The 12549-nt window shown below is 47.1% G+C and overlaps 1 protein-coding gene across 2 annotated transcripts in view; it reads right to left on the reverse strand.

Moving 5' to 3' along the window:
* Positions 1-12549, reverse strand: part of LOC149364737 (Na(+)/citrate cotransporter-like) — a 41074-nt gene that overhangs the window by 16556 nt on the left and 11969 nt on the right. Inside the window, exons 1-4 of one of the 2 annotated variants that reach the window (XM_089574674.1) lie at positions 7534-7748; positions 3766-4140; positions 2044-2193; positions 760-875 (exon numbers count right to left, since the gene is read on the reverse strand). In XM_089574674.1, coding sequence (XP_089430800.1) covers positions 760-875; positions 2044-2193; positions 3766-3900 — 401 coding nt within the window. In that variant the 5' untranslated portion in view covers positions 3901-4140; positions 7534-7748. Of the gene's footprint in view, positions 1-759; positions 876-2043; positions 2194-3765; positions 4141-7533; positions 7749-12549 lie in introns of those variants that run through there. The other variant, XM_089574673.1, reaches the window with a different exon arrangement.

The raw sequence follows: 12549 nt of genomic DNA on the forward strand, positions 1-12549 counted from the left end.
AATGTACTGACTGCAGGCGTTGTAAAAAAAGGCGTACGGAAAATTAGCAGGTCCGTAAATGCAATTTGCTGAGGCATATCGAATGTCCTCCTCCTTTATTCAGAAGGGAGGTTGGTTGGTTGGTTGGTTGCGACTGAGAGGAGGATGAAAAGGAAAGTGCACGGCCTGCCTACTGGCTCGAGCCGAGCCACCACCGCTGCCACGTGCAGATAGAAAAGAGTTGAAAGATAAGAAGAAAGAGTGAAAGAGAGAAAAGACGCACGTCGCAACAACCGCGTCCGCCGGAGCGGACGCTGGCTGAAAAAAACAGATAAACGGCCGTGGCTCCAGGGGCCACAACCACCGCCCTCTCCTAGCGACAAGGGAGCTGTAAAAGAAGCGTTTCTTAAAACGTATCCACAGCGCGAACGAGGTGACAAAAATCTTTCCATTTTCTGCAAGAGGAATTGAATACTGTCTCCGCTACCACAGCAAGCCTCATGGAAAGGACGGTCTTTAATGCACCGAGCTATAAATTCACGATACGCCTACTTTCTGAGTCCCCGGTCTGGATTCTATCTCGTTCTACGGCTATGACGTCCAGAAATTGTTGTCCTGCCTTAGGTTAATTACAGGCGCTCGGACAACTTGGTTCCACCGTGGTTGCTATATTAATCTCTCGCCAAGCATTCCTCTAATACTCGCACAATCTGATAATTTTAATGGTCCCAAATGAGCTCAGTGGCGGCGGCGTCGCGCTACCATGCATCTGAAACTCACCACAGCGTTTTAGTGCCGATGATGAGCAGAATGCGGAGAGCAATCCTGTAGTGAAGGTTGCAGTTTTCTACGGCTGCTGCGATGATCATCCCCGCCAGGTACATCATGATGACATCCTGCGGGCATCAACGTACTTGATTACCGTATTAATCTACTCTTTATGGTGACGTGACCGACGATGTAACCACGAATGTCACCTTGTGAATCAGTAGACCTTTAAGCATATGCCTATGTACAGTTATCTACACTTATCAGCATGTACCCACAGAGTGTAGAGCAGCAGCATTGAAATAATTCGTGATCGTATCAACCCCCCCTCCCCCTTTTTCTAAAAAAAAAAAATCTGCAAAACCTTGATTCTCACTAATTTCATTGCCTCCCATTTAAAATTAACATGGGCAAAGAATACCATTTTCGTTGCAGTTAAACAATTCTTTGAATATCTGGTGCTCTTGATGCAGAGCGAGATCTTTCAATTAGGTATGTTGAGTTGAGTTGAGTTTAATGGCGCATAAGCAACTAAGGCTATCATGCGCCAAGCTCAGGGTATAAAAAATTGTTTTATATAGATGTTATACAAAAGTCTAAATGAACGGCGGTGTAAAGGGCCTAAAAAGTTAATTCATGCAACCTAGTAAAAACGTAAGACAAAATTTTAGAAGTGACTTATGGTAAAAGCTTTAAAGAGGGTCGGCAACCTCAGCAGCCATCATTGGCTGGGCAAGGATCTCGAGGTTCCCACCCGATGGAATAGGGACCTCAGCCGTCTTCTCACGACGGAGAAGGTGGATGAGGTGTGTCAATAAATTGTAAAGCACGGGGTAGGAATTCACAGTTTTTCAAGTACATTGGCTTCTTTTAAAAAGTTAAAAACGCTTGACTTATCAATAAGAGCTTCTTCACCTAAAATCAATGACGGATGAAGAGGGATGTGTTGGTTGTAAAACGGGGTAAAAAACTTGTTTCTCAATGTTTCAAGTTCTCTGCACGAGATTAAGATGTGAGTTACTATGAGTTCATCTCCGCATTTTTCACAGGTAGGTTTGTCTTGTTTTGTTAGTTTCAAATAGGTATAGCTATTTGACTGTAGGTCTCACCGATTTCTTGGTCCTCCCATTTGCATTGGCTCGCTAATCATAACCTACCAAAACTATTATCTATGCAAGGTAGGTTCAAACGTATCAGCGGATGTGCACTACGCTGCTATCATAACCTACCCAAACTATTATCTATGCAAGGTAGGTTCAAACTTGTTATCGGATGTGCACTACGCTGCTATCGCACCTTCATGTAAGGCGCTGTCGCGCTGGCCGTGTCCAGAACACCGAAAAGCGGGAACAGGCAGACAGGCAGTAGTGACGTCACAGAAAGGTGGACAACTTCGAACATCCAGTAAACTGCCATGAGCAGGATGACGTAGGCACATCGCGTCTCCTGAAAAGTAAGAAAAATACAGCATTTAGCCAAGCCCAGCTTCCCAGCAAAACCATTTGAACTATCCGATGTCGCACCCCAGTGCTCCAGCAAGAGCGAAGGTCAAGCCACATGTGTGTTGTAACTCTCCCAAACTGCATGAACCGCATAAAGTTGAAGGAATTTCGCTCATGCCCCGGGAGTGCGTTAAACTTTATGTCACAGTTAAGGAAATTCTGAACAAAGAAGCAAGCAAAGTTAGTATAACAAAGGAGGGTAGGAATTTTATTTAGGCCTCGTAAAAACGGGAGCGATTGCCGCGCTAAGGCTTACTTGTGATCCGCCGACTGCAAATGAAGCCAAACACTCTGGAAGGAAGTGCGAAGGTATGGGAACGGGGAGATAATCACAGCGATACATGTGCACAAAACTGATAACATGTTGACAAAATAAACTGTTTCTCACCAGTGATCAACGAGCAGTGCGCGACAAGCACGCACCATTCGACCCCACTTAGTTTATTTACGAGGCGTTTATCGTAAACCTGGGAGTATCAACTGCATACCGTCAGTTCACTCAAGCTCGAGCGAGCAAAATACGTTGCTCCAAGACAAATCCATCGTAAATGAAAGCAACAGAACTTTACCGTCTAAGTGAAATAACGCACCAGTAAGGCAGTGCGGAAGCCAACTTTGAGTTAAAAGAACAATGTGTCCTGGACAGTTATAAATAAGTTTCGAACAGGCTGGGATCCTTTAACGAGCATATGAAGCCCGCGCACTCATGTGCATTCGTGTACAGCCTGTGCGAGATGTCCACGTCGTACTGTTGAATAGCAGATATCCTTGACAGCTAATTATCCTAACTGTAGCAGATGGCACAGAAGGGTCACTTGGCTTTAACATGCGAAGTCAGACACCTGTCTGTGTGTATTAGAAGTACACGCCGAAAAGAAATAGGAACTGTGTGCTGTCTTCATTGGAGCAGAGGAACTGGTTTACGTGGAATATTTTAGTCTGCAGCTGCCACCAAGATCGCTAGTAATAAAAAATTTTCGCGCTGTAGTCGGTCACAAAAGTGCATGACGCGTTTGCGACAGCTGCAGGGCGATGCCTGACTCGCTATAGGAGTGACGACGCCTCTGGTTGACACGAGTGAATTTACTGTCACGACGGCAGTCTGTACTGTCGCCCATTGGCCTTTGGCGTAACCACGCTTCTTGTGCTACTCTCTTGAAGTATATTTAGATGCTTTACAAGCATACTTCCCACCAACCTACGTTGTAAGACACTAATATATTTATCCTAGCATAGAGACGAGAACGGAGTACAAACCTGACATTATAGGTGCGTCTCATGTCGGTCGCTATGCGGAACTGTTATGGCCCATACGCGCTATTCGATGTTGCCTTTCGCGGGACACTTCCGGGAGACTTTTATAACGTTTCTTGGAGAAGTTTAGTTCAAGGCGCGATATTGAGTCGCATCCCTACCATGTTACAGTACAAGAGCGTGAAAGCGTACACTATGTAACCAGTCAGCGTTTTTTTTTTTAAATTAGGCGCGTCAATTTAAACAGCGACACAACCCTCACCTTGGTGTCCTGGAAGATGAGCAGTGGAGAGAGTATTACGGGCGCCAGGAGCGCCAGGATGCGCCGCCAATGGCAACGCATGAACCAGAGGACCCGCTTTGTTGCCGCAAGGCCTTCGCCGCTCGGAGACGCCATGCTGTCGGTATGTGGTGGTGGTGGTAACGTTCCCCTCGGAGGAGATTCAGAGGCGTCTTCGATCGAGTCGTCGGGGTGGTGGCGATTTCGAGCACGAACAACCTGCACCGGTCCTCCTGGAGTCACTGGGGATAGCCTCAGGCACTCTCCAGCGACACCACACACTGGAGTGTTCGTCGGGTCGGCTTCATCATCCTGTCTCGCCGGACTGTACCAAGGCTGGCTGCTGCGGAGACGGCGCTGCACGTAGGACAACATGGAGACGCTTTCTTGACCGAAACAATGCTCTCGTCGCGGTCTTCGCTAACCCGAGACGTTCATCATGACAGCGGTATTTCCGGGGAACGTCTACATGCACAGACTAAACGTCCATGCGTCTTTCCTGACGCGAAGTGACGCCAGCGAGCTTCGCTGTGTGACTTCACCTTTTGACACAAAGCGAAGACGGATAGCGTCGGCCTGACGGTTTTTGCAGAAAAGGCGCTAGGTATGCTGCAGTCGTTCAGGAACTGTGCACAAAGGTAGCAAGCACCGTAGCCCAGAAAGTAGCTGATGTTTCTTCTCTGACAAGGAACTGGCTGCGTCGAGCGCAAACGTACGGACGCAGCAGACGCACCGGGCGGCCCTGATGAAAGTAAACTTGCTGTACCCAGCCCTCTCGCTCGTGAAGCGGGCGCTGTGTATACGACAGCGTTCAAGCAGCACAGATCCAGGCAACTGGGCTTCCTCGGGGGCACCCGTCTAGGCAAGGCGAGCAACTGCACTCGTCGCGTCTCTACGCACATTCCGTTCACGTTTCTAAGCAATCGGCGACGTCGGGTACGCGTGGAAGCGAGGCGGTTGCCCTCGACGGTGCAGTGGCGAGCGGGACTTCCTCGATAGATTACTCCGCCCATGAATCGTAATTGCCGCGTCTAAGCCCGGCCTCCGTCCGTTTTCTGATTGTTTTTATTTCCTTTTGATTCTTCGGTCGCGTGTTTCGCTGTCGCAAGATCACAATCAGAACACGTAAATATAATAAAAAAAATTCAATCGTCGCATTTGCGAAACGTGCAATCAACGTCAGTAACAAACCTCAACGAGAATTCTTTCGTTTGCACAAATTATCAGTTACAAAGCACTCCGAACACCGCAGACACGCGTGAGAGAGTAACTTCTTGTCATATGAACGAAACAGCGCTGTAATTACAAACATGGGTGGCTCGGAGAACACAAACAGACAGAGAGAGAGAAGCTGTTGAAGCACACAAATATCGTAACTGCAATGTTTATGTGTCTAACGCAGTATTGTGCACCTTAATCTGACCAAGAAAGGTGGTCGATGAACAGTTTTGTTCGTGGTGGTCGATGAAGAATGGATAATGCTTCTCAATAAACGCCCCGGCGTCGGTTTCAATGAAAAAAAAAAAAAAAGCGCAACGAATAAATTTCCGGATCTCCGAGCTCAAGTAACAAGTCATCCAGAGAGAACAGACGAATATTTGAAACAAAATATGTTGCTCTGGTGAGGAAAAAGAAACAGTAAGAGGTGTAAACTGCTGATCGTCTGTATAAGACTGCCAGTAGACGGAGGGAGTGGGGGAGGGGACGAAGTGGGTGTTGCTAATTCAGGTGTACCGACAAGGAAAGCAGTTTAATTTCTTTCTCTCCCCCACGTATGTGCCGTCTGCGTGGGCTTTCGCAATTGGAAAATTCTAAAAGGCTTGCGTCCAGGTGATTTACATTTTGATTTTCTCGAAACTATGGAGGAACTGCAAGCTATTATTGTGTAGGGATTTCATTCTGTGCGGTTCGGTGGCTTAGCATAGACGTGACGTGAATGGTCACGAAACCAAAAGGAGAGGAGAAAGTCGCGAGTGGCAGGTAAGGAGGAAAGTGTGAACAGATGCTGGGACCGACCGAGAGGGTGTGCTGCGGCTGTCGTTCTCTCAATGCCAGTGAGGGAAAGCTCCTCGGGGAGGATCCAGAGGGCTAAATGGTTCAGCGAACAGAATGTCGATTGAGACATTGGCAAAACAAGGTCGGCGCATCGGGCTAGGTGAGAGCAGACACCAGGCTTCCCTTTATGTCGCCGCTCAACGCCAAGCTACATGGGGATGTGAAATGTCTGCGGGACTTTGTTGCTGGCTCAGTCAAGTTCAGAGTGAAGTTTAACATATATTCGTTAAACGAGTTAAGCGGCGCATAGTTCAAAGCATGATGTACGAATTACATAACCCGGCTTTATAAAAATGTAAAAATGGCCGGGAATAAACATTCTATTCTATTCGAGTGTAAGAAAGTTTATAGTTTACTCGATGTTGCGTACGCACTGAGGGTACATACTACAAAGTTTCTCGATGTCCTCCTACAGGAACATGAAAAATAAGCACAGCGGAGCTGTGAGACTAGCGCTTGTCCAATTAATTTCAGTGACTCCTTTATATTTTCTTAACGATGTTTTATTGTTTGGACAATTTTCATGCTACACATAAAAATAAGCCACACGTTTTTCCATAAGCTAAAGCGGGGTGACATTTTTCCCATTTGCATTAAGATCAACGCAATAACTATTGCTCATATTTATAGCCTCTTCATCGCCGTAGTGCTCAGCATATCTACAAAGGGTCTTTCGAATTCGAACACGTGTATCGAATATCCCGTGTGCTGCGTCAGAATAATGGAAGCCCTCTTTTTCCGACGAGTAAACTAACAATATCTATGTGTCTTGTTCGAACCTTGGAGCCTGCGCATAAAATGAAACATTTCTTTAACGGTCGTTAAATTATCTGAGTGCTTGCGCGTCACCTTCCAAAAGGAGGGGACTTAAGTTTATGCCGAATATGTGAAACCTTGTCGCCCCAACAAAACCCAAGTGTTCGAGAGGAACAAGCAACCTGACCGTGCTGTTGATACGCAATGTTTTTGCTGATATAATGCGGATCTAGGCTCAGCATCTGCGGATGCAGTGCAGATGTTGGGGCTATAACTGCATTTTCTTGTTGTTTTTTTTAGTTTTCTAACAGAATCAGATTGTTTGATAACTTTCCCTTTACTTTTTATACTGACCGCGGTGAGTCAGTGGCTTCAGTCCCCCACCAATCAGCACAAGTGCGCGGTTTCGATCCGGTCTGTGGGGGCTGCATTTAAGTGGTTTATGGTTTAGGGGGTTTAACGTCCCAAAGCGACTCAGGCTATTAGGGACGTCGTAGTGAAGGGCTCGGGAAATTTCGACCAACTGGAGTTCTTTAACGTGCACTGACATCGCGCAGTACTTGGGCCTCTAGAATTTCGCCTCCATCGAAATTCCCCCGCTGCGGCTGGGATCGAACCCGGGTCTTTCGAGGCAGCAGCAGAGAGCCATAACCCCTGAGCCACCGCGGCGGCGCATTTAAATGGAAGAGAAGTGGCAAAACTCTCGCCATACCAAGAATGCGGACACGTTTAAGGAACCCCTTGGGTACGAAATTAACAAGCCCTACTGCGATCCCTACTGCGATCATGGAGCCAATTGTTGCCGTGACACATTAAACACATCGCACATTTAGCAACTGGTGTTTAACCCCTATGAGGCACTGTAATTTCGGTAAGCTCGCTAGCCTTATCATCGTGTATGAAACCACGAAGTCAAACTATGGATATGACTGCACTCGCCTTGCGTCGTTTCTGTTCTTCTGCCGAGAAAACAAATTGTGCCCCTTGGAATCTGACTTGAAGACGGGAGGCGGTAAGCAGTGCGCACCTGAGCGCGAAACATTCAACACAACTCGGTCTGACCCAGCATCCAACTGAGAGGTTTGAATGAGAATGCCTGCAGTAGTATCTAAAACACACGCCTAGTGTCGGGCCATTGTGTCTCGTATGCACCTTGACGGTATTTTCGCTGCCTCGCACATCTTATCTCCGAAGCCACTCACCTCGTGATTCCGCAATAACCGTCTGCCTCGGGCAGTAGCGTAAGCACGTGGGCGCGATGACCATAACGAGCGCAAGCCCAGATACCGGTCTTGTGACTCAATGGCGTGTCTGGCACATGTTGCACGTCTACCCGGTTGGCGAGCAGGTATACGATACGCGCAGTGGCGCTTTTATTACAGCTGATTCTCAGTCAGAAGTTATCGTAAATGATTGGAGTAAAGCTTTCGCAAGCACCGTGACAAAGCAAGACACTCGTATGCACCATGGGAGAATTGGTTATCGCGGAAACGTGGACGTGTGCGGCGTTAGATAGATTTTTAATACCCAGAAGGTCAGGTTAACAAACTGTTACCTGCTGACGTAGTGCTCTGGGCTATTAGGTACAACGTGGAGTATATGGCTAGATTGGGGGCACTCTAACCAGGGACTGAATTATCAATAGATTATCATTTCTTCATTTCACCCTCATTGGTTTGGCATTAGATTGATATTTAGTAAACAGGAGGTCAGTTTAATGAATCGTTACCTGCCGAGGTAGTGCTGTGGGCTACTAGGTACGGTGTTGTGTACATGGCTGCATTGGGGGTACTCTAACCAGCGACACAATCCGCAGTACATTATCATTTCTGCCCCGCCGCGGTGGATGAGTGGTTATGGCGCTCGGCTGCTGACCCGAAAGACAAGGCTTCGATCCCGGCCGCGGCGGCTGAATTTCGATGGAGGCGAAATTCTAGAGGCCCGTGTGCTGTGCGATGTCAGTGCGCGTTAAAGAACCCCAGGTGGTCGAAATTTCCGGAGCCCTCCACTACGGCGTCCCTCATAGCCTGAGTTGCTTCGGGACATTAACCCTCAATAAACCAATAGACATAATTTCTCCACTTCGCTTCCATCGAATTGGAGTCACCTCGAACGTGGTCTAACCTGAAAGCTCTTGCTCAACAGCTGAACGCCGACGGCAGCGAGCCGCCGCTAGGGATATCTGTGGGGCGCAACCACTTAACTAATAAGGCTGACAGAGCGTCTGATTATCTATTATGGGAGACAATATACAGAAGCTCTGCGTTTTTCCGAACGGCAGATGTATGGGCGTCATCTCTCGAAATCGTGTCGTCTGTCGTCGTCGAGTGGCCGTCGTCCACGTATGGCCCCTCCAACTTGACTATTTACTGTAAACCAGCCTACTCCAACGCTCACAGCAAAGTGCATTTACAGAAGCTTTCTGGCGCTAATGCGAATGTAGCGGCATAAACGCTACAGGCATCCCCACACCCAAGGCCACTAAACACTCCGACTAAAATCAAAATTTCGCGCCAACTTGACTGCGTCTACAATTCGCGTTGCAAGAAGTATGATCGTCCGGTCAATTTTTTAGAAGTTTTTAACATTTCGGTATCATGTTCCCTTATATTGCTTCTGCAAACTTGTCAGCCACTAGAAGCGCATCTTGTAATCAGTCGTGCTCTATATGGAACCCTCAGTTCAGATACTACTTGTAGGAAAGCCGAAAAGTCCGCAATGATCCCGTTGAGATAAAGAGGACTTGTATCTATGGGAACTCTAAATGCACGTACGGGTGTTATGCCAGCCGTACATTATCACAACGTACGATAAGAATGGAACGAATAGCACAGAACGCCTTATGTCCACAGTGCCAAGCCTACTTAGATACAACGCTGGGGGGAGATCGAAGAGAATGAGGTGAGTATGCTTGCCAGCTTCTCACACAATGAAAGAGTATTGCAGCTGCTGTAGCGCTCGACTACACTGCGCAACGCCTCAATGTATACCTGAGCCAATACTCGCTCGGCGTTACCTGGTCAGCACAGGCAATTAGGACGACAGTGTGCGAAGCAACCTCCCGGTTTCAAAGTAATCTCTCATTGCTAAAACCAAACAGAGCAAAGCTGTCTTCCACTCCTACAAGATATTTCGTTCATTTCGAGACGCAGATGAAATTTACACAAGTAAACAAGTTGAGCATCAAAAGCATAAAGTGCGTCATAATGCAACTTGGCGCTGTACCCGACCTGACGCAGATCAGGACAAGTTTTTGGTGCCCGATGCCAGTATATTATTTATTTATTTATTTATTTATTTACTTAGTTACTCATAATTCAAAGGCTCCTTTAAGAGGTATTACATGAGGAGTGGGCGTGGAGTATGGCAATAGAGGTGATTTTACAGGAGATTTTCGATGGCGGTCTTTCACTGATAATGTTCTGTTAACAAGGCTATCATTCCATCACGAACCGTTGAGCATCCGTTGTGGCAAGTGTCAAACTTCGATGCTATCCACCAGCGAGTTTTCAGTGACATTCCAAAGGAACAGAAATTGTATTCTTTTCTTGCATGCTTTGGCGCATGCCACAAATTCTCCGGAGCGCAAGTTGACGCTACATGCCTTTATAGATTATGTACGGAAAGCGCAGCTCCAGCCCTTCATTTAATCTCGTCGCCCTACCAGCAAGCTGCAAGACATGAGGAATTGAGGCGTATATTATCACTGAATGGCTTAATAAATTTATTCTAACAAAAAGAACAGCAAGCAGAGGCGCATATTTCAGTTAATCTGTACCGCTAATATTTGGCTGCGCAGGTTCCGCTTCTATCAACGGTCCGTAGGCACCAGCATCAAGTACCATGCAGTCGCCAATTAATGTGTCAATAATCTAAGCGCTCCTGGAACTATTTGGAAGTTTACAACAACGGCGGCAGCTCTCTACTGTCTAGGCCACCAGGACGCCGCAGGCGCTGCAGGGACAAGTCTTGAAGACAACTCTGGTCAGAGCTTTGAGGACTTTTTAAAGACAGTACAAACTTGTTTTTGCTCCCGTCCGACTGACGTGTGGTTGAAGCTAATAGTAATATTGAGCGGTAATATGCTTAGCAGTCTGAGGCGAGTGAAAAAGCTAAGACCAAAGTGTCTCCAGGAGCACAGTCCTTCAGTATCAGAAGCGCTGCGCGTACTCACAAATATTTTTTTCTTGTTCGGAAGGTATACGACGACACACAGAGGGCACTGTTTCAGTGCATTAACTAGTTCCCTTCCTGATACACAGACATTCTTCTGAGAGTATCCCAGACACGTTTCTCCTCAGCGCTGAAATGTTTCGGCGGTTATAGATTCTGTACCGTAGCACGAACCGCGACTACGCAACTTGAACATTGACGCTACACTGCGATTCTAAACCACGCCTGGACTCTACTGCTACGTTCTACTTATTCTCTCAGCTATTTGCAGACTTCTCTAGCGAGCGCAAAATGCAAAGCTGCCGTCTGGAGTCAGTGTTGCTTTCGTCACTGCGACGAGACATTTTTCCTTTCGCAGTTGCTCTGAAGACAATGCGAAGAAAACCCCGCTTGTCACACCTCGGAACGCCGGAAGAGATCAGAAGCATTTGTTTCTCTGTAGCATCGTCTCTCGTTGCTCTGCACTCTGCAGCAAAGTGGCAGGCTTTGTTCACCAAGTCATCAATCACCTTGAAGTTGCACTTGCCCGTAAGGCGGAGCTTGGAGGGCCAGAGTCAGCAGACAGTCTCTCTACGCTTGACTGATTCTGCCGGCAATATATCCCTCCCCGTTGCGGCAGAGCCTCGGCTCAAACGTCTCCATTAATTTTCTCCTTTTTCTATAACTTATTTTTTCAGCTTTTTTTCCGATCCCTACACAGGAATAGGTCCGGCTGCTGAAATGCCAGAAGGAAGAGACGGATGCCACGCTTTCTAGCTTACCTAAAAAGAAATCTTTCAAAGGCCTAAACTAACAACCACTTCATATCAGTGATAAGCTTGCGGCAGCAGCAATGCTTTGGCTCGGCTATATAATATATTCGGATCCACGGCTGAACGTGGCATCATGGCACGCTGACGGCCGATGCAGATTGTTCCGCCATGCCAGTTCCTGAAGGCTAGCGATGTGCATGCATTAAACGTTTTTTTACAGTGCAGACGTCCGTCTCAAAGTTGAGACACTCGTCCAGCTGATCCTAGCCAATGCGTGTTCGTATGAATATAGAGAATTTGATACGTAGATGTTTCGTTCTTCTGCTACAGAAGGCTCAGTGGTGCTCGTTCACACTAGCGCGTGTTCAGACGTAGCCTTTAAGTTGGCGTTAAATTTTTACATTTTTAACTCAACATTCGGAGCAAAATTATTATCGGAGAAAAAGTAAGTTTTAATTCACCGCCAAATGCATGATGGTGATTCTGGCGGGCAGCTGGCTTTCAAACTGCATCTTTGAATTCGATTCCGCCGTCGGTTATTCGTTCGGCTGCACCGTTAGGTTCTGGAGGGTGGGAGAGTCCTTGTGAAGGGTAGAGTTAGGTGGGTTGATGGTGGGTGGTGCAAAATAATGTTGTCATGTCGCAGAGATACACCATTGCCTATGACGAAAAATCACACCCAGTAGACCTCGCAATACAAATAGCGTGATGGTATCGTTATGTACAAGATAGTGCATGCTCGTTCCATTGTGCCAAAAAACAGTCGCTTTCGCAGGATCAGAACGCAGAGCTTACCGAGAGGCGCTCTGTTTGAAACCGCACCTGACAGCTCTTTGCGCTGCTGTGAAGCGTGATACACAAGACGCCTACTGTCACGACGTTGCAAGTCACACTTAGGATTGTAACTGTTGGCGTGGAAATTGCGTCATTTGGATTTCCTTAAAATGCATTCAAGTTTTCGGCACACAGATGTATTTGCATTCTGTCAGCTTGAGCGTCACAAACTTGAACAAGGGAGGGAGGGAACCTT

The sequence above is a fragment of the Amblyomma mixtum genome, chromosome 2, assembly GCF_055824585.1.
Source record: "Amblyomma mixtum isolate Tamu chromosome 2, ASM5582458v1, whole genome shotgun sequence".
Taxonomy (NCBI): domain Eukaryota; kingdom Metazoa; phylum Arthropoda; class Arachnida; order Ixodida; family Ixodidae; genus Amblyomma; species Amblyomma mixtum.